Source organism: Choristoneura fumiferana, chromosome Z, assembly GCF_025370935.1.
Source record: "Choristoneura fumiferana chromosome Z, NRCan_CFum_1, whole genome shotgun sequence".
Lineage (NCBI taxonomy): Eukaryota > Metazoa > Arthropoda > Insecta > Lepidoptera > Tortricidae > Choristoneura > Choristoneura fumiferana.
In genome coordinates this window covers 707,928-729,895 of record NC_133472.1, presented here as the reverse complement: position 1 = coordinate 729,895, position 21,968 = coordinate 707,928, and the positions used below count along the sequence as shown (strand labels likewise).

Genomic DNA, 21,968 nt, shown 5'->3' with positions numbered 1-21,968 from the left:
CCCTAGGTTTAGTCGCACCTTTGTCGCCTCTGAGTACATAATCTCACTCCATATGTCCGTCTGTCTGTCCTCTAAGCAAATCCCAGCGAATCTTTACATAACAGAGCATAGTTCTTTATTTCCATAAACATAAAGCTCCACTTTATATAGGGTATAGTGGGAGAAGCGCACTACCACACCGTTACCAAGTAAATGTAAGGTCAAAGAATATTCTGGAACCAATCTCTTACTTCCACGACAGCCTGACATAAAACAGAACTGGTATCGTAATTATCGTAGCCTAATTCATCCTTTACCTTGTCTACTTATGGCTCCACGTACCCCTGTTATAGTTTCTAGACGAACCCCCCCCCTCCTCAAAGAAAGTAATAAAATTGACTGTTGGAGAAACTAAACATAAAAAATACAAAAACACTCCAAAAACCCATCTTAATCATCTTGCTAGTCTTGCAGCCTCGTGGTTTTTTGGAGTCACGTAAACCTTGTCGCAAACCCCCTACCGTCGAATAGCGAACCCCTGGGGTTCGCGTACCCCACTTTGAGTAACCCTGTTGTAAAGGAAACCCTGCTTAAACACTGGTCTGACTTGTTGAGGTTTAACTGTTTCGAAAATGGTTAAACTGATCGTGTGTCGCCATATATGCTTGCGGATTGAAAGTTTCTTTGCGAACTTCTTTCCGCTGGTGTTCGTGTCGTCATAGTGTGTTGTATGTTCTTTATATTTTTTAGTTTTTAAATGGGTCCCACTGAAAAACAGCGTTGCGGCTTACCGTAACATTATGCTGAGTGGGGCCCACTTTATACTATTCGATGTTATTTTTAGGGTTCCGGAGCCAAAATGGCAAAAACCAAACCCTCATAGTTTCGCCATGTCTGTCTGTCTGTCTGTCTGTTCGTCCGCGGCTTTGCTCAGAGACTATCAATGCTATAAAGCTGTAATTTTGCACGGATATATAAGTAAACTATGCCGACAAAATGGTACAGTTCAGAAATCAAAAAAAAAATTTTTTTTGGGTATCTCCCATTGACGTAAAGTGGGGGTGATTTTTTTTTCTCATCCAACCCTATAGTGTGGGGTATTGTTGGATAGGTATTTTAAAATCATTAGGGGTTTGCTAAGACGATTTTTCGATTCAGTGATTTGTTTGCGATACATTCAACATAAAATTGCAAATTTTCATTAAAAGCGAGCGTCCCCCCCTCTAAAATCTAAACCGGTGGGTGGAAAAATATGAAAAAAATCAGGATGGTAGTAAGTATATCAAGCTTTCAAGGAAAACTATAACGGTTAAGTTTGCTTGATAATTATTAGTAGTTTATGAGTAAATAGCAGCCTTAGTATAAAATATAACTAAACTTGGAAGATTCCGTATAAAATACGAAATCCTTAGAAAAATATTACTTATTTTTTTCGCAATGGCTACGGAACCCTATTTTGGGCGTGTCCGACACGCTCTTGGCCGGTTTTTTATTTTTTCCAATTATAAATATGTACAAAACCTTGTGGTAAAAGTGATAAAACGTCAGATAATCTTTGCTGTTGGATCCAATAGAAAGTTTTGATGTAGTATTTCTTCCTATGACGTCAAGAAATTTTGGATATTTTATGTAGATAGTACATGTTTTATGATCTCGTCCTTAGGGTTAATAATTTTTTGACATAACCGATTTCTTGTCAATTTAATGACGGGACAACTTTTTGAGAAATACTCACACGTCTCGCACCGACGCATAATTTCACGGCGTAATCTTACACCAAAACTTTAACGCAAAGTAAACAAGACAACCATTTATACCAGTGTATTGAGAAATTTAATACCCTATTCTCTTTAATCAACTGTCAACATCATCTGTATCTAAGCTAAGCTTTAAGTCGGCTGTCGTGGAAGACATGGCTTAACGGAGCACACGAAAGCGTGTACAAGCTTGAATTCAAAGCCCCCGCTTTGGACACCGATCGAGGCCGCCCGCCTCGCGCGTTCCGACCGCTTCAACTCCGTCCAGCTCGTAACAGCAGAGCGTCAAAAATCTTTCGGCTTAACGCGTTCGGCCCCAGTGACACAACGTCTGTGACCTTTTAGTTCTTACTCCTGTGCCGGTGACACGTATTTGTGACTGCTGTGGGAGCGCTATGCCTAGCATAAGAGCTTAGTGGATCGCTTGCGGCTCCGGCAACGTTCCGCTAAGCCCTTACGCTATGCCAGTCTTTACAGTGCTTTCATTCTAGCATGGTGCGGGTGACACTTGATGCACGTTTCGTTTCACTCAAAAAAAGTTGCTGCTGTCTAAATAAATGGAAGTATATTTCAGTTGCAGCCTGAATATGACTGACGTAAAATATTTAAACATAAAGCTATCAGATTTTTATAATCAATTAATTAAATTCAAAGCACAATTAAATGAAAAAACGTAATATGCATGTAACGTAACACCAGAGACTCGTTTAGTGATGGGACCTAATGGATCTTGAGTTATATCGGTACTTATTAATTGGTAAGTAACGAATATCCTTGCAAACTCCGTTTAGCCTTACTTAAGTCGCAAATAATATTACAACCCAGAATTTCACTAATATCCTCAATAAAATTAGCGTAATAATCTGTTTAATGATGACATTAATTATGATTAAGATTTTAAATTATTAATTTTATCGACTCAAGTTTCGACACTTTGACTCTCTAGTCTTGTGATATTGACAGCTGTCACCCGCACCATGCTACAATGAAAGTACTGTAGGAGGTACGAATTATTTTGACACGACTTGCGTGTCACTGGCAAGGAGTAAGAACTAAAAAGTCACAGACGTTGTGTCACTGGCAACGGAATGTATTACGTCTGTGACACGTATACGTGTCGCTGGCATAGAAGTGACTGCTGCGGGATATGTGTAGGCATAGCGTGAGAGCTTAGTGGATCGCTGCCGGGGCCGAACGTGTTAAAAACATGAAGTCCGGTCGAGTGAGTTCTCTGTCCGCTCGATTGACCACTACAGACTCGTTGTCTTTACAGAGCCAATCATAGAGGAGATAATTCTAGGGATCATTCCACAGCAAATGCTCTTCAAAATTGTTATTACAGTACCCGGCCATAAAGATTGCACATCGGTCTTTGGAAAGAGACTCGGCTAATTTCGGCTTCGTAGAGCGTTGTCACACTACGTATGTGACGTTTGTCAGTCGTTGTACAGGTGCAATAGAGTACGGACGCGTTTAGATGATAATATATAATAAAGAGTTGTTGAAACCCCCCCAACTTTAAATTTGTACGATGGCATCTTTAGGAAAAAGAGGGAACTATCCTCTTTCTAGTAGTTGCAACAGCTCTCTATATGTCGATATCTCTCTCTCTCTCTCTCTATAGGTCTCTCTATAGGCCGCCAGTGTTCGGAAATCGTCGTAAGCACCCAATGAGGGCTATCGTTTTTTGTCTCACTAGATGGCGCACTGTTGCGTGAGGTTTTTAAGTATGGCTTTCAAAGTCTGTTATTACGGGCGTGAAAACAAAGTTTAGATTAAAATCATATTTAATACACCTTAAAACCGTACCATAAAAATATCGAGCATGCCACAGTGTTGCATAGTCCCCGTTTTGTTCGGAAAAAAGGGAGGACAAAGCTTTCCGAAAGACAAAACTGTCTCAAAACACAGACATTCATTGCCCCGGAACGCATATTTGCGCATTTCACAAAATTATTCTAATTATAAATAAACCCGCGCAGCTCACCCAAAAACTATGAGATTTGACATTTCGGAGACCTCACGCTACACTAGCGCCTCTAGTGGCGAATTCATTCGCGATAGCCCTCATTGTCTTTTTTCAAAGATCGATGTGTAATCTTCATCACCGGTTACTGTCAGTCTGTCACCAGCACCAATGATCTGACACAACAAGCGTACATAAATATCTGATACGACTCTATTTCTAGGGCCGGAAGGACGTGTCAGATAATTTTGCACGCTACGCTGTGGCAGATATTAATACTGGTGACTGTACTGTATTCACAATGATGCCGGAAGATACTCGGCAAAAAGCTCAAAGCAAATTTACCTTCTTTTCGCTTTAAACGCTCCGGTCTTTTTGTGACCTTTTAACCTGTGATGTAAAATTCGCTAGAACTCTCATATGAGGTTCATAGGAGAAATTCGTGTCTGTACCGTTGACCAGCAGTGGGTTCGATTCCCAGTGCTGGTCTTATTTTTCTGGTTTTCCAGTGCATCTATATTTCAGTTTGTATTTTCAATTTAGGTTTTACGGGATGACCGTAAAAGTAAAAATTTGGAATTGAAATAAAAAAAACAAAAAGATTCCAAAAAACCAATCTTAACAAGTGTAATGCTCAAATTTATCAGGAACTATAGACACTTGAAACGTGGTAAAGAAGAAAATGAAACATTCTCTTTTTGCTCTTCGCAGATACGATTACAATGTAATCTTGTTGCAGCATGACGGAAGGGTGGCGGTCGGAACGCTAGAGACGGAATGACCCATAGGCCGCGTACTGAGCAGCTATCCGCGCCGTCTCTTTCTCAAGCGTTACTTTGAAGAGGGACGGCACGGTTAAACCACGCGGCTAACCGCATATTGTGAATACCGTATTTACATGAGGGACTGGGTAATAATGGCAGATGAGCGACGCCGTGAAATGACTGTATGCGCATACAATAATATTTCTAAATTGTTTAGTGTTCGGGATGCTAAGGCCACGTACACACTGCGGCTAGTCTCTTTTAGCGCTGTCTCTTTCCCAAGCAATACTTTGAAGAGGGACGACACGGTAAAACCGCGTCATGGCTAGCCGCATATGCGAACACGGCCTAAGGACTTATCGGCGATTCAAGATACATAACAGTGAGATTCATGTAAAGAAAATGCTTTAAACTATGGTACTTCTATTTGTTTGCGCGTAATACTAAGACAGCGCAGTTAACTAAGCAAAGCTCAGAAAGAGATATTAAAGTGTAAACCCGTGTACATCTTCATTTCGGTGTTCTAAAAGTTGTCTCAAAAGTCTCATAAAATCTCGTGTCTGCGTCGTAAGTTATTCAAGGTCACAAAAATTAGTTTTTCGCTATTAAATATCTCGTTTTCTATAGCTCTAGTGACGTTAACATTCACAATAAAAATTGTGGAGCATGAAAATTGCGACAAATGTTTTAGAAATTGTAATTTAGTTCAAAACATTGTTTTTTTTCCCTCGCATTCAAAGTGAAAAGTAGAGTGTTTATCGCGAGACTAAACAACCGTAATGCCACTCGAACATCTCGTGTCACTATGGCTTGTTTTAGTCCCTTGTTGAACAATCTACTATTTTTCTAACCAGCGCATAGTACAGTCATCTCACGCGTCACATATACACATATATGTAAAATAATATGGATAGCAGAGTGACAAGCGCAGCAGTAACGAAACGGTTCGCCCATTTGTCATAGGCTGGCTGCCCTCGGGTTAAATATACAAACAAAACAAATGTATACATTATTAATATTGTATATAGAATACATATAAATAGCTTTTCGAGCGTTGTCACTCGTCAAGTTGGATAAGTCAAGGTTGATTAAGAGCACACCGGGCTAGGGCCAGGATATGTCTAGATCTAGAACATCTATATTGTATTTCGATCTAATTTATGAAAAGTGTAAAACAAAGACGCCATTCATCCGACCACAGACATTCAATGATGTGAAAACCTAGAACCTATTGCAAAATAATTAATCTGTTCAGTAAATCGATTAATTTATTAATTGAATAGATCAAAGTATCTTTTTCTATTTTATTACTTACAATACTTGATTTCATTCCAAAGACTGTTTATTAAATTATAAAAGCAGTAACAATTTTTTAATTTTAATTAAGGAAAGCAAATAAAAATCCATCCGCGCATTAATCGATTTTTAAAATGTCAAATTTTCCACCATCTCTACGCTAGTCTATGCTACTACAGATTATACACATGTGTCAATCAAGAAATAACGTCAGATTTTGACGAAGATTTTTCAAATGAAAAATTAATATTGAAATGAAGTGAATTTTCGAATTTAGTTCAACCTAGTGTATCGTATCCTCATTTCAGATAGTAACTGGTAGTTATCCCACCGAAAACTGGCTGATTATCAAACAAGTCGTCCACCTACCCACCGTGTCTCTGTCAACCTCGACACTGGCAGAATCATCAAAAAATTGATGGAGCCACTTTTCCTAAATTTGAATTGAATTGAAGTGAATTTTGGTGAAAAAAGTGATTAGACATCTAGTTAAAAGACACGAATTATAGATAAATGTGTTATTGATTCGATCCAGTGGGTGTTTATAAGAGAATTTTCATGAAATCGGTTTGTTTACACTTTTAATAAATTGGATAGGCATAACGTATATAGCATATTTTAGTTTACATGCTACAAGTCGATTATCAAGAGCTGACACGAAACGAATGAATTGAATGAGTCAATGAAAGTATCTGTGTGTCACCTATTTGAAACATTTTACCCAAATATGAAAATTACATCCATCAGTCATGTCATTTTCCTACAAAAATGTCTAAGTGACATTACTTTCGCGCAATCTACTCGTGCAAGCTCTTGCGAATCGCCCTGTACATGATTTGTACACAAATTGTAGTGAAAAAAAAACCCACAAATATTCAATAAAATTGGATGTCGCGAATGCCCCGGCCGTCACCACGTGTGCTGTCAATCAACCTTTAATTCCAATCATTTTCCGACAATATAGACAGCTCGGTTAAGTATCTGTTCGATACAGACCAGCTGGTGTTACCGTAAGGCACTGGTTCCACCGCCGGCGAGTAGCAAGAAGCGTTCTTAATATGAACATTTTATCGCTTTTGACTGCGAGCGACAAAATTTTCAACAACACTCTTGTCATATTAAATATAATGACCCGGATAACTCACGTCTTAAATCGAGTTTAGCTCGACATGTTTCGGGCTAATCCGTAGCCCTAGCTAAACTCGATTTAAGACGTGAGTTATCCGGTTCATTATATTTAATATGAGTGAGTCTCACGGTAGTTTCATGTTCAAAACACTCTTGTCGCTACTCGCCAGCGGTGTAACTAATAAATGGAGCTCACAGCCGAGTAAGAGCTTCTTGAGTGATGGAAAATGACTTGAAATGTCACTTGGTCGTTTGTATAGTTGTTAAATCCCCTTTTTTGTAAACTTAAGTGACATGCTATTTTTATGCTAAAGAGAAAAGGTAGAGAATTCCCTTCCAACAGATTAAATAAGGTCCTACGCTGGCTGACGCGGTGTGCACTGCGCGGGTGGCCGCCTGTCGAACTACAGTACGAGCAGCGCTAAAGGCTTGTTCGGACTAGGCTAGTATTTTAGTCTAGTAGCGAGTAATTTAGTAGCTAAACGTGTCTGAACACCAAATAATTAGTCGAGCAGATTAGTAAGTAATTTAGTCGAGTCAATCCATTTTATTCTATTTTTTTTAGTAGTTTAGTAGTGAGTAGCACCCCCACCACGCGTCCGTGCTTACTCGGCCGCCGGCTAAACAAGTCCGAACCTGTCGATTTACTCGAGTTCATTAGTTGGCGTGAAAATGTCGTTTCGCTGGAGCGAGGAAACCACTTTAATACTCGACTGTAATGCGAACGATTTTTAGGCAGTAGCGAATAGTTTAGCTACTAAATTACTCGCTACTAGACTAAAATACTAGCCTAGTCCGAACAAGCCTTAAAATGGATTGACTCGACTAAATTACTTACTAATCTGCTCGACTAATTATTTGGTGTTCAGACACGTTTAGCTACTAAATTACTCGCTACTAGACTAAAATACTAGCCTAGTCCGAACAAGCCTTAACTGCGCGTGTCGCTTGAGTAGTTTACCAGGGCCGGTGCCAAAATTAGAAGTTCGTATCTTGCCGCTAAAGGTGCAGCCGCATGCAGTCGCTCGTCGCTCGTTTGCAGCGATAAATCTGGTCACGTGACCCCATTTTGAATGTGATTATGAATTTGCCGCGACTCAAAAAAGTAGCGTCAAGTCGCTCGTGCAGCTGGCAGATGGCAGCTTACAGGAATGATCTTGGTCTTGGAAGATGATTTCTTAATCTGATTTTGTAGCAGTAGTGGCAGTGGTATAAATAAAATTAAAAGGAGTGAATAAAAAAATGAAGAGATTGGTTTTTTGGAATCTTTTTGTATTTTTTATTTCAATTCCAAATTTTTACTTTTACGATCATCACGTAAAATCTAAATTGTTTTTTTTTTCAATTTAGGTTTTACGGGATGACCGTGAAAGTAAAAATTTGGAATTGAAATAAAAAATACAAAAAGATTCCAAAAAAAACAATCTTAATTTGATTGCTTAATAACGATATCTCTTGTCCGGGTGAGCGGTTAGTTCCGATGGAATGCCCAAAGTTTCTCGATGAGGGCTACGGCATAGATGTCGCTAGTAAGTAGTCGCTACGGAATGCCGAGGACCTGGGTTCGATTTCCAGTGCTGGTCTTATTTTTCTGGTTTTTCTGTGCATCTATATTTCAGTTTGTATTTTCAAAATGAAGAGGTTTTTTCTTCCAGCGATGAAGCTCAGCTCTTTCAGCTTTATCGCTATATGTCACGTGAACAGATTTGACGCTGGGAACGAGCGTCGAGCGACTTGCACGAGGTCGCACCTTAATATTATTTAATACGACAGTGGGAGGGACGGTACGATACGAACTTCGGTTATTTCGTGGAAGCCCGCTGCACCCGCGCCGGCTAGCGTGGGCCCTGTTATATTTGGCTGGTAAGTGGGTGCCGGGAGCCCCGGCGTACCTTGGTCGTCGTGGCGGTGCCGCGAGGGGTGCGGGGCGGGGGCTTCGCTCCGGAACCCGTTGCGGGGCTCCGCGCGCGTCAGGCTCTGGCTGCGACCTTCGGATAGCCTGCGGGAGGATGCCGACAGTGCAGTCAATGGAGGCGATATACATTGAGTGAAATGTCTGGAATTTTAAACCCTAAACTTGGCAGCGTATCTAATAATATGCATAATTTTAGATCATCCTACTTCCTACTTAATATTATAAATTGAGTGAGTGAGTATGTTTGTTACTTCTTCACGCTGAAACGGCTGGACGGATTTGGATGAAATTTGGCGAATAGTTAGTTTATAACCTGGATTAAAACATAGGATACTTTTTATTTCGATATTCCCACAGGATAGGGATACAATCTTTAAATAACAACCGCTGGGCTTAGAATTATGAAATTTGGTATGTAGGTAGCTGGACGTCTCATATAACACATAGGCTACTTTTTATCCCGATGTTCCCACGGGATAGGTAGGGATAAAATCTCGAACTAATAAACGCTGGGCTCATGGTCATGAAAGTTGTTATGTAGGTAGTTGGACATCTGGAATAACACATACATAGGCTACTTTTATACCGATAATCCCACGGGATAGGGATAAAATCTAGAAACAACAACCGCTGGGTTTAGAGTCATGTAATTTGGCATGGCTGTTTTAATTTAACGTCAATAAAAACCACGAAGTAATTTTAGGGAATTCCCATGAGAATTTAATAAAATCCCGGAATTTAAATTCAACTGCTGTAGGTATCTAATAATTTACGCGCGCGAAGCCGCCGGTAAACGCTAGTCTTTTTATATATATTTTTCAAGTTAGTTTTGTTAGCACTACAAGAATCCAACGAGGCTTGAGTTGAGTACATCTGACTCAACTTGCCAAGTTAAGGGTTCAAAGTCAAAGTCAAAATATCTGTATTCAACTTAGGCTATAACAAGCACTTATGTATGAATGTCAAAAAAAAGTCTACCACCGGTTGATAAAAACCTCTGTTGACAACAATACGGAAAGAAACTCAACGATGTATATATAGCGACTCATCATCCCAGCCTATATACGTCCCGCTGCTGGGAACAGGCCTCCTCTCAGAACAAGAGGGCTTGGGCCATAGTTCCCACGCGGGCCCAGCGCGGATTGGGAACTTCACACACACCATTGAATTGCTTTGCAGACTTGTGCAGGTTTCCCCACGATGTTTTCCTTCACCGCAAAGCTCGTGGTAAATTTCAAATGTAATTCCGCACATGAATTTGGAAAAACTCAAGAGGTGCGAGCCGGTGTTTGAACCCACGACCCTCCGCTTGAGAGGCAATAGGTCAAACCACTAGGCCACCACGGCTTGCTAACACAATATATATATATATATATATTAGTAATATAGCGACTACTACATTACTAATATATATTTCCTAAAATTCCCATTGTTTTTCACGCCAACGCGGACCCCGGTCTGGATCACTTCGGGAACCTCCGATCTAATGGTGTACGCGTGGGAATCGAATCGCGGTGTCATCTCGGCCCCCTGCGCAGCAGGGGGGCGGGGATGCTGTGTCGGGGTTGTTTCCCCTTTCAGCGGCTTCATACGCCGGCCACAAATATGGCCGGGTCGCTGGGGCGTGGTGGCCTTGCGGCCTCAATGCGGTGTCACGTCCGGTGTGTGGCCTCCCAGGGGATTATCCTCAGCGAGCTGGTCGCTCTGTTCATACAGATCGGCCAGCCGTCTCAGGATAATCGGGACGGGGTCCTGTCCCTCCTGGTAGGCCTGGAGCAGCTCCTGGAGAACCTGGGTCAGCTCCTGTCGGCTTCCGCTGCCGGTTTCGCCCTCCCCTTTGCAGGGGCGGCTACCTCCGGTTGCGGGCCGATTGTCGGCGCGGCGCGGGGTTGTGCCGTTGTGATCGGCTGCTTCTTACGCGGCTCTGGGGCGGAGGCGTGGGAAGCCCCGGCTAAAGTCTAGTAGTGATAAAAAGACAGGGGCTCACCTGGAGTACCTGTCGTTGAGCAAAAGCGGGGAGGGGGGGTGGGGGTGCAGCCGCTCGTGCAGCGCCGGCGGCTCCGCGTCCACGCCATTAGCTGGAACAATAACAATAAAGAAATAACAAAAAAGTAAAACCGACTCCAAAAAAATAAAAAAATAACAAAAAATGGAACCGACCACAATACCCTTGAAAATATTTTTCTAGGTAAGTAGGTACGTACTAGCTCGAAGTCGGTGCCTCAGCACGACCCAGCAGGAGTGGGACAATTCACAATAGTCGTCTACCTCACCTACATACTATGGGTTTCAATCCCTCCTGCTGGGTCGTGCTGAGTCACCGACTTCGAGCTAGTACGTACCTACTTACCTAGAAAAATATTTTCAAGGGTTTTGTAGTCGGTTCCATTTTTTGTTATTTTTTTGGAGTCGGTTTTACTTTTTTGTTAAAATTTTTCTTTATTTCTCACTTTTTAGTGATTCGTAGCCAAAGAACATCTCACAACGATTCCATTAAGCCCAAACACGACTAAGTTACGTTGTTTTATAACAGAGTTCCGTTGCCTACCTTCTGGCTTCAGCATCAGATCAGTTCGAAAGAACCATTAACTTAAAGCTTCTTCTTAGTCGCTTATCTAGGTAAGTATATTAATCATGATAATTTAAATTTAACCCGTGAAATACTTGTTATTGATAGTAGTAGTTCCGTTGGTCAAATCTGGTCTTCATCATCAGTTCCACTTCACCAAATTATGATTTGCAAGAGCAAATGCACGAGTTACTGCTAAATATATCCAAATTACCATAGGTGTCCCTACAATATTTGAAGAGTTCCCTCGATTTCCTTAAGATTCGATCATCAGATCCTAATTTGCTGCTTATGGGACCTAATTGAAAGCATTCCTTGACGAACTCAAAAAAACTTTTTCAAATCGGTTCATAAATGACGGAGTTCTGAGGTAACAAACATTAAAAAAAAAATACAACCGAATTGATAACCTCCTCCTTTTTTTTGAAGTCGGTTAATAAATAGTCACTACTTTGGAAAAATCTCGCATCTAAAATCACTTTTTTTTTATTCGACTGGATGGCAAACGAGCATGTGGGTCTCCTGATGGTAAGAGATCACCACCGCCCATAAACATCACCAAGGGTATTGCAGATGCGTTGCCATCCTAGAGGCCTAAGATGGGATACCTCAAGTGCCAGTAATTTCACCGGCTGTCTTACTCTCCACGCCGAAACACAACAGTGCAAGCACTGCTGCTTCACGGCAGGATTAGCGAGCAAGATGGTGGTAGCAATCCGGGCGGACCTTGCACAAGGTCCTACCACCTGCAAAATTGCATTGCCTGTTGCTATGGTCACCTGATTATGTTAAGCAGGTTGACAGGTTGACGCAGTATGTCATACTCAATCGGTTCTTTAATTGTATAATATAGTTTTTAAGTATTTTATTTGTAATTATATTTTTATGAAAAAATGACTTTCTGCCAAGTTTCTTGCGGCGCATTCTTCTTGGCAATGATGGTCGTTCCGAAAGCGCTGGTAGTTTAAAAAAATGACGTGTAAAAGTGCCCATTGCGGCCTATTTACTGAATAAATCATTTGAATTTGAATTTTGAATTTTGAATTTGGTAAAGCAGATTAGCGCTCATACTGAGCAAAGGAAAATAGATGTTAGGGTGACGAACCTTTTTTTCTCAAAAATGTCCGTAAAAGTTGACATTATTCTTTACATATCGGAAGGTGAAGTGCATAGTTTATGGTCAGCGAAAAATTAAAAAGTTGAAAAGATTGCAGGCGCGCTAGCTCGACAATAATGAATTAGCGCGCCTGCAATCAGTCACAATTTTTTTTTTTAATTAAAAAGGCCGTGGACACAAGTCGTATACAGCCAAGTCTAATGGCCGGTATCAGATATTTTGTTGGAACTTCGGACTTTTTCAATTGGGCCTGAAACAGCTTGTGGTGTTTTCGGTGGAAAAATACACCTGCAGTTTATTTTTAATGAAAAAAAGGCGGGAAAGTATAAGAAAAATATTAGAATAAAATTAAATGTTATAATATATTTTGAGAAAAAGTGTATTCTATTTCAGAATTATTCACCATTTTTGAGAAAAGCTTTATATTAGTCTCGGCTGGAATAGCAATTGCTGGCTTCTTATTACTTAAACGGACTCGCAAGCTCGTCCGTTTAATACTCATACTCAGCCAGCAATTGCCTACTTCCAGGCCACGACAATAATCTACTATTTACTCCGACTGTACGTACCTTCGTGGCCGAGCATGGGGTGCGGCCGGCCGGTCCGCGGCGGCGGCTCCGGGGAGCGCCCGTTGCTGTGCTCTCTGCTCAGGCTGGAACAGAACACGGGACCTTGTTTGTTTCACGCGCTCATGCTGTTAATAACAGGCAACTTTATACTTAATAAGTGTTTATTTCGTGTGATTTTGTTGCCATGTTACAAAATTAAAACATAGATCGTCCTCGTCAAACTAAACATTAGTTCAGCGACATTTATAAATAAACGAATCTTTGAATTTTCCCTTTTTTCATACAAATTAAATACTGCTGTCAATGTACGCCATCCTAGAACACAACTGACGTCGCCTGTCACGCTACAAACATCAAGCATTTTGCTTTACATTGCTTCTTCGAATAAATAATTTATTGAGTCAGGCGTTACTTTGCGGAGGTCCATATCAATGAACTAAAATAATTTCCTTGCTCACCCGCGACCTTACGATAGCTAAGCTTATGCAAAATATGCGTGTTCATGCAGTTCCTCCACCTCCACACTGTAAGAACACACACAAATCACACAAACCCATCTATCACCACCACCACACTACACTGACGCGTTTCGAACTCAACCAGAGCTCATCTTCAGAGTGACACAACCGTACACCATACTACCAGTTGTTAGTTGTTGTGTATTTTGCATAAGCTTAGCTATCGTAAGGTCGCGGGTGAGCAAGGAAATTATTTTAGTTCTTCGAATAAACTTAAGTGTAATAAAAAATTAAAAAAAAACTATTTATTTTTAAAAGTCGCTGAACGAATGTTGTTCAGTTTGACGAGTATGTTCTATGTTTTCGTTATTTGCTCATATAACAGGGCACACCCGGTATATTGCAAAAGCAAGGTCGAATATTTGTGTATTTATGTGGCCGCTATATGCACTACGCCTGGAAAAGGGTTAATATTGTCAATTCAAAAATTCGTTTAGCATTTCCTTAAAACAGCTGCGATGTGTAAAACTTTTAATTAAAATGTGAGTAACTTTGGTGATTTAACATTAATTTTGATATCTGATTTTGTGATCAACTGATCACATAATTTACAAACATACATCATATTATGTTGTGATCATGGTATGATGTTAAATATACATCATATAATTCAGATTGTTTTTTTGGAATCTTTTTGTATTTTTTATTTCAATTCCATTTTTTTTCCAAATTTGTCCAGCAGTGGTGTAGCGGTATAGCACGCGGCACGGAATGCCGAGGACCCCAGTGCTGGTCTTATATTTCTGGTTTTTCTGTGCATCTATATTTCAGTTTGTATTTTCAATCTCATCATCCCAGCCTATATACGTCCCGCAGGCCTCCTCTCAGAGTGAGAGGGCTTGGGTCAAAGTTCCCAGGCGGGCCCAGTGCGCATCGGGCATATCAACATCATATTACATTGAACTAATCTCACAATAGCAAAGGCTTATAATAATAATACAAACGGACAATAATACATTAAAATTGGTCAAAAGTAACGCTCTCAAATTCGCATCTGCTAAGCTTAATCACCGTATCATACCATGACCGTAACACCAACGTGGCAGGTAAAAATATACAGCCTTATTCATAAAAAGTTAGAGCCTCCTTGAAGGCTCCTTGAAGGCCCGATGCTAAAAAACATGATTCATAAACGTCTGTTAGCGCTAATCAGTCAAAGCTCTGCTAAAGTTAGAGGACCGTAGACCCTCCTTTATCTCCCTGCTAAGTCACAAAATGGCCGCCACAAGTTTGAACAGCTGACTTTGACAAGAGCAAAAAACCATACCGAAGATATTTAAAGTGAAGGCAGGGTTACGCAAAGATTAAAAAAAAAAACAGGAAAAGTGGCTCATACAACTCTTCACGCCGAGCATTAAGGAACTTGAACAAAAAAATCTAAATATAATTAAAGAGCAACCAGCACAGACAATGGCGTGGTTTTTTAATTATCAAATTTAAAAAAAATGCATTTGGAATAAAACGCTTAGGAAAGCCTTGAACAGAAAAGTTGCACTTAGCTCCCTCTCGTCAGCTAAGCTGAAACTAAAACACTAATGTAAAAGCAGTTTAAGCAGCAGGAGGCGCTACTTGCACGCGACGTCACGAGCAAGTATTTCTTTCTCTGTCTAATCTTGAATTTCAAACAACAAAATATGTTAAAGTAGCTTAAAAGTTGTGTTTCTGTTCGATACACAACAAGCTTTAATGTACATAATAACCAACAAAGAGTTGGAAACCCCGCGACTTTGTCACTTCAAAGTTCAATATCTCAAAAACTGCTGAACCGATTTTGAGAAAAAATCGCTAGAAAACCTGCTTTCAATTAAAAAAAAAACGCATTCAAATCGGTCCAAACGTTCAAGAGCTACGGTGCCACAGGCAGACACACATAGCGGTCAAACTTATAACACCCCTCTTTTTGCGTCCGGGGTTAAAAATAAATAATAATCAAATATACCATATTATTAAACATTCGCTTTGCTTACAAAACTAAATCATTTCTAAACAAATACATCAAGTCATCATCACCCGTCCACCCAGCCTGTATACGTCCCACTGCTGGGCACAGGCCTCCTCTCAGAATGAGAGTGATTGGAGCGTAGTTAGCAGTGCGGATAGGGAACTTCACACACACCATTGCATTACTTCGCAGGGTTCCTCACAATGTTTTCCTTCGCCGTAAAGCTCGGGGCATATTGTGGTATATGTAATTTCGCACTTGCATTTCGAAAACTAAATACGATCCTCGATCGATAGCGATCCTCTACTTGAGAGCGTGCTGGTTCATATACTAGTGTACATAAAACTATATGAACGTCTTCTATCTACATTGATAATATTTTTTATGTCTATTCATTATTCACAAACAAACAAACGTATAAAGGAGCAACCACAACGCTGCTTAAAATACGCAAACGGTATTTGACTATTTTGTATATTTTTTATAAATTAAAACTACACAATGCCTGTTATCGAATAGAAAAACAATTTTTAAGCTACCTTTACAAATAACAAAGTTATAAAGGTTTGAAATTCAAGATTAGACAGAGAATGACATACTGGCATGTGACGTCACACGCCAGTACCGCCATACTTGCTGCATAGAGAAAAGCGTTTGAGTAAGAGACAGGTATATAGATTTTTCAAAAAATCACAATAAATCCAATTTTCAACCGATTTAAGTTTTCTCTTCTCTAAACACTATCTGTATATCTATATTTTCATAATAATATTAAGATATGGCAAAATCTGGACTTGTCAAATACCGTATTGCAGTGACGTGCCGTAAACGTCACGACTTTTGTTCGGTAAGGACCTGACCTCGACGTGACGTTTACGGCACGTTACTGCGATTCCGCACCGTTTGCGTACTTTGAGCATCGGCGTGGCCACACCTTAAGAGCGTTTATACCTGCTGAGCTGGCAACGTTGCATTTTTGTTAGTTTTTCTCGATTATTCCATAAAAAAATTAATGAACACAAAAAATTTGGTCTGTTAAAACTGTTCATAATACATAAGTTAATGTCTACTGTAATAATTATTCGTGATAGACTTTTATTTTCTTTAAAAACCGTTTGTTCGTTTTTTTTTACATAAGTATTTGGAGTAGACACATTAACTTATATAAATTAAGAACAGTTGTATCAGACCACATTTTTAATTTTCATTCAATTTTTATGGAACAATCGAGAAAAACTAACAAAAATGCAACGTTGCCAGCTCAGCAGGTATAAACGGTCTTAATAGACTTATTGTTAACACACGTGTTAATTACCAGAGCAAAGCAATACTTAGATATCAGCATGTGTGCATTAAAAAGCAAGTTTACTTAACAAAATCAATAAATAAAATCACTGCGTCAAAAGAGTTAATGCAATTAGCAACCAAGAAATATTACTACAAAAGCATGCAATATGATCAGAAAATAACAATATCAAGTCAGCTTCTTACCAAAAACATACCAATTCTATTGCGAAATATTAAATCACATTTTTTTTTACTTCGCTATGGACTGAGGCAAATTTACTATAGACATTGTGCGCAGGCGGCGGTTCACGAAAAAAAAAAACAATCGCATGGCAACCAAACACTAATCACAAACCATTTCAGCTGAGCAGTTATGTCAATGAGGGCTATCGCGTATGAATTCGCCGCTAGAGGCGCTAGTGTAGCGAGCGGTTTTTGGGTGAGCCACGCGGGTTTATTTATAATTGGAATAATTTTGTGATTATTTTGCACTATCTGAAATTAATAAGGGCAAATATGCGTAACGGGGCAATGAATGTCTGTATTTTGGGACAGTTTTGTCCTTCGGAAACCTTTGTCCTCCCTTTTTACTGAACAAAACGGGATTACGCAACACTGTGTGATGCTCGATATTTTTATGGTACGGTTTTAAGGTGTATTAAATATGATTTTAATCTAAAATGGGTGAATCAACTATTATACCGACACTTTGCTGTGTGAACCTTGTATGGAATTTAATACTGTCGACTTGATACATAATAATCAATCTAATATGAATTAAATATTACGAGATAAGTGGGCATTACTATAGACAAATGATATTGTACAAAATAAAAATTTCAAATGAAAAAAAACCGTGTGCAAATCGGTACACCCGTTTAAGAACTACGGTACCACAGACAGACACACACACAGACACACATAGCGGTTAAACTTATAACACCCCTCTTTTTGCGTCGGGGGTTAAAAATACACATACTGAGGAACTTTGTGAATGTAATTTATGTCTTGATAGCTTTATGTGTTGTGATTGTCCTAATGGGTTCACTTTACATTCATGTATCGACAAATGTTGAGTGAAAACCTTTTTTGGAATAACCTCAACAATAAATTCACAATACCTACCTTTATTTCTTAGACAGTCTATGTAAATCCTGCTATTATTAAAAATGCGAAAGTTTGTGAGTGAGTGAGAATGTTTGTTACTCCTTTACGCTGAAACGGGAGGACCAATTTGAATGAAATTTGCCAAAAAGTTAGTTTACAATCTGGATTAAAACATAGGATAATTTTTATCCCGATATTCCTACGGGATGGGGATAAAATCTCGAAATAACAACCGCTGGGCTTAGTCATGAAATTTGCTATGCAGGTAGCTGGACCTCTGAAATAACACATAGGCTACTTTTTATCCCGATATTCCCACGGGATAGGATTTAGAGTTTTGAAATTTTAAACAGTTTTTCCTAACACAACCTCAATTAAGATCACGATATACATTTTGGGAATTTCAGTGGGTAATTTTGTAAAATCGCGGAAATTCAATTGTAACTAGCAGACCGAATAGTTTACGCGTGCCAAGCCGCAGGTCACCTCTAGGACTGTAATATTGATGTGATGTTTTTCAAAATAAATCATTAATTAATTAGTATACATTGGACATTCGCTTCGCATTATTCATCATCATCATCATCATCATCCCAGCCTATATACGTCCCACTGCTGGGCACAGGCCTCCTCTCAGAACAAGAGGGCTTGGGCCATAGTTCCCACGCGGGCCCAGTGCGGATTGGGAACTTCGCACGCACCATTGAATCGCTTCGCAGGTTTGTGCAGGTTTCCTCACGGTGTTTCCTTCACCGCAAAGCTCGTGGTAAATTTCAAATGTAATTCCGCACATGAATTTCGAAAAACTCAGAGGTGCGAGCCGGGGTTCGAACCCACGACCCTCTGCTTGAGAGGCGATAGGTCAAACCACTAGGCCACCACGGCTTATTCGCATTATTACACACTTATAATATAAATAAATTGACATTCGCTTGGCGCGTTAAGCAAGCACGTGATCACAGATATAGATTACACTAGATTACGCAAATGCATCTACTTCGCGTGTCCGAACCCCGACCAACGCCGAGGTTGGCCCCATACAAAGACTGACCGCTGTCTAATCATGACTAGTGACCGACTCGAGTCCCACGGCGCGGGCGGGCGGCGCATTTGAATCGATTTTGCGCGGACATCGGGGAATTCACATCGCTAATTCGCTCTTGAGACGTCACAGTAGATATAAAAAGGTGACACGGTTGGTTTTCATACAGATTGAGGTGTTTGCTTTATCTAGTGTAATCTATATCTGTGTGCATATTCTAAATTTTTCCCAACTCAAAGAAGTGTAAACAACAAAATATGAACACAATATACAATCGTTACTGGTGTTATTCTTTAACTTGGAACATAAACCAAAATGCAAACTGTGCCACGAATAAACATACTTTATATCCTACTAATATTAAACGTGAAAGTTTGTGAGTGAGTGTGTGGGTGAGTGAGTATGTTTGTTACTTCTTCACGCTGCAACGGCTGGACGGATTCGGATGAAATTTGGCAAAAAGTTAGTTTATAACCTGGATTAAAACAAAGGATACTTTTTATCCTGAAATTCCCACGGGATAGGGATAACATCTCTTAATAACAACCGCTGGGCTTAGTCATGAAATTTGGTATGTAGGTAGCTGGACGTCTGGAATAACATATAGGCTACTTTTTATCCCAATGTTCCAACGGGATAGGGATAAAATCTCGAAATAACCACCGCTGGGCTTAGAGTCATGAAATTTGGCATGGGTGTTTTAATTTAACGTCAATGAAAACCACGATGTAATTTTAGGGGATTCCCACGAGAATTTAATAAAATCCCGGAATAATTCAACTGCTGTATCTAATGATTTACGCGTGCGAAGCCGCGGGTAAACGCTAGTAAATAATAAAAATCTTATAAATGCATTAAAACATTCAAGAATTGTGGAAAAACATTCGCATTTTTCACATTCGCCTCAAACGGGGATAGAACCCGAGACGCCAAGCTTCGCAGTCTGTATATCTAATGCTACCTCGCACCGCATTAACGCACGTCTCTCCCCAAAGTATTGCATGAGAAAGAGACAGCGCTAAACCCAGCTATCTGGTCCCTTTACCACAAACATAAAAAGCGCTCCAATACATAATTGTCACTTTAATGTACGAGAAAATTAACAACTATTTAAATTTAATAAATAACACGCAATATATACAATAATTAATAAAAATATAACTAAAACTAACTCACTCTAATCCTAAAAATCTACACATGTAATTTTTGTGTTACGGCCAGCCAACTAAGTGGTCTATCAATTTTTAATCAAGTTCCCATCAAACGAATATGTCGCTAAAGTCGAACTTTCAAGTTGACAGACACGTCTATTGGCATTATTGTTTTGTGACATGCAAACGATTATCAACTTTAGGGTGGACCACATGTATTCTCGTGGTACAGTCGCTATCAAATATTTCAGAGCGGACAAGGTGATCAAAAATATCGGAGCATGAACTCAAACGCCTTGACAATAGGGTGCATGTTCGAATATTTTTGACTACCTTGGTCGCTCCGAAACCCGCAGGGCTACTACGAAACTCGAAGTTCGTGTCGTGCGGTCCCTCTGACACTTGTACTATTTAATACGAGAGCGAGAGGGACGGTACTATACGAACTTCGAGTTTCGTAGTAGCCCTGCCGATGGCGACTGTACAGGAAGTAGGTGGTTGTGAGTAGGGTTGTAACGGAACTTCGCCTCCGCCTCCGTTACTGCGGAAGTTCCGCAAGAAATCGTATCTTCGCCTCCGCCTCCGCAATATTTTTGCGGAGTTATAACGGAGGTTTATTTCTCATTAACTATCTCGGCGCGCAGCGGGAACGCGATCGGGGTGGGGGCGGGCGTACGTCAAATAACACACGACAAGGAATCAACCTGTCTTGTTACTTGGACGTACGAAATTGTAATGTATATGTTTGATTGAACCGACGATTTTTTCAAGTGATTTTGTACAAAGTAATGTTGAAAATAGCCTGAATGGGTTCGAGAAAAGTATGATACGGCCGTGCCTTTGGTTTTGTTTTGCTCGACTTGGTCGATTGTTTATTTAAGTCACATGCACAATGACGCCGAAAACAAGTGAGATTTGGCAGTTTTTTTAGAAATTAAAGAGATTTTTGAGTTGAATGAAGCACTTAACCTCCGCATCCGCCTCCGTTAACCTCCGCATCCGTTTCCGCCTCCGCTAACAAGGCCTCCGTTACAACCCTAGTTGTGAGTTGCTTTTAGTTACCTTCTGTGCCGCGGCGTGGCGTGCAGATCGACGCGTGACCGCCGCTGCTGGCTTTGATGGTAGAACCTCTGCAGGACAATGGGACTAGTGTTGCCAGAGCTCTGGAACGGAACGCATTTTTTTTTAAATTTATTTCATGACCGTGGATTCGAAGTCCTTCAGTCGTAATAATAGAGATAACATAAAATTCACAAATTTTGAACAGAGACTAAATTAACTAGAAAAGTTGGAGTTACATAAGAAATTAATTATCATATACACATCAAAGTCAAAGTCAAAATATCTTTATTCAATTTAGGCTATAACAAGCACTTATGAATGTCAAAAAAAATCTACCACCGGTTCGGAAAAACCTCTGCTGAGAAGAATCCGGCAAGAAACTCAATCAAGGTATATTTTTTTTTTAAAACAGATTTACATTATTATTAAATGATATGTATACATCACAAGTATTTAACACAACTTTATTTTTAACACAGTAGGTTCGCTATTTGAAGGGATCGCTAATGCGGATCGGAATTATTTCCAAATATCCCTGTCCATGATATAATCATTAACTCTATGATACGCCTCATATTATATACTACATCATATAGTTACTTATTATATTAACAATGGAATTTCCGACATGCATCACTGGTATTGCCTGTGGCAAAATGCTAAACAGCTGCTACGAATATAGTGCATAATGTATATCCACCGGAAAAGGATCTCAATCGGAAAACGACGGCACCCAAAGCGTCGCAATGAGGGCTGTCGCGTATGAATTCGCCGCTAGAGGCGCTAGTGTAGCGTGAGG

General features: G+C 40.0%; 1 protein-coding gene across 2 annotated transcripts in view; it reads right to left on the bottom strand.

Annotated features, from left to right (window-relative positions):
- The window catches only part of LOC141433244 (dual specificity mitogen-activated protein kinase kinase 7-like), an 89,771-nt gene that overhangs the window by 48,456 nt on the left and 19,347 nt on the right, over window positions 1-21,968 (bottom strand). For both annotated transcript variants that reach the window (XM_074095231.1, XM_074095308.1), the window contains exons 13-16: window positions 21,170-21,270; window positions 13,061-13,143; window positions 10,793-10,883; window positions 8,783-8,889 (exon numbers count right to left, since the gene is read on the bottom strand). In XM_074095231.1, the coding sequence (XP_073951332.1) occupies window positions 8,783-8,889; window positions 10,793-10,883; window positions 13,061-13,143; window positions 21,170-21,270 (382 nt within the window). The remainder of the gene's footprint in view (window positions 1-8,782; window positions 8,890-10,792; window positions 10,884-13,060; window positions 13,144-21,169; window positions 21,271-21,968) is intronic.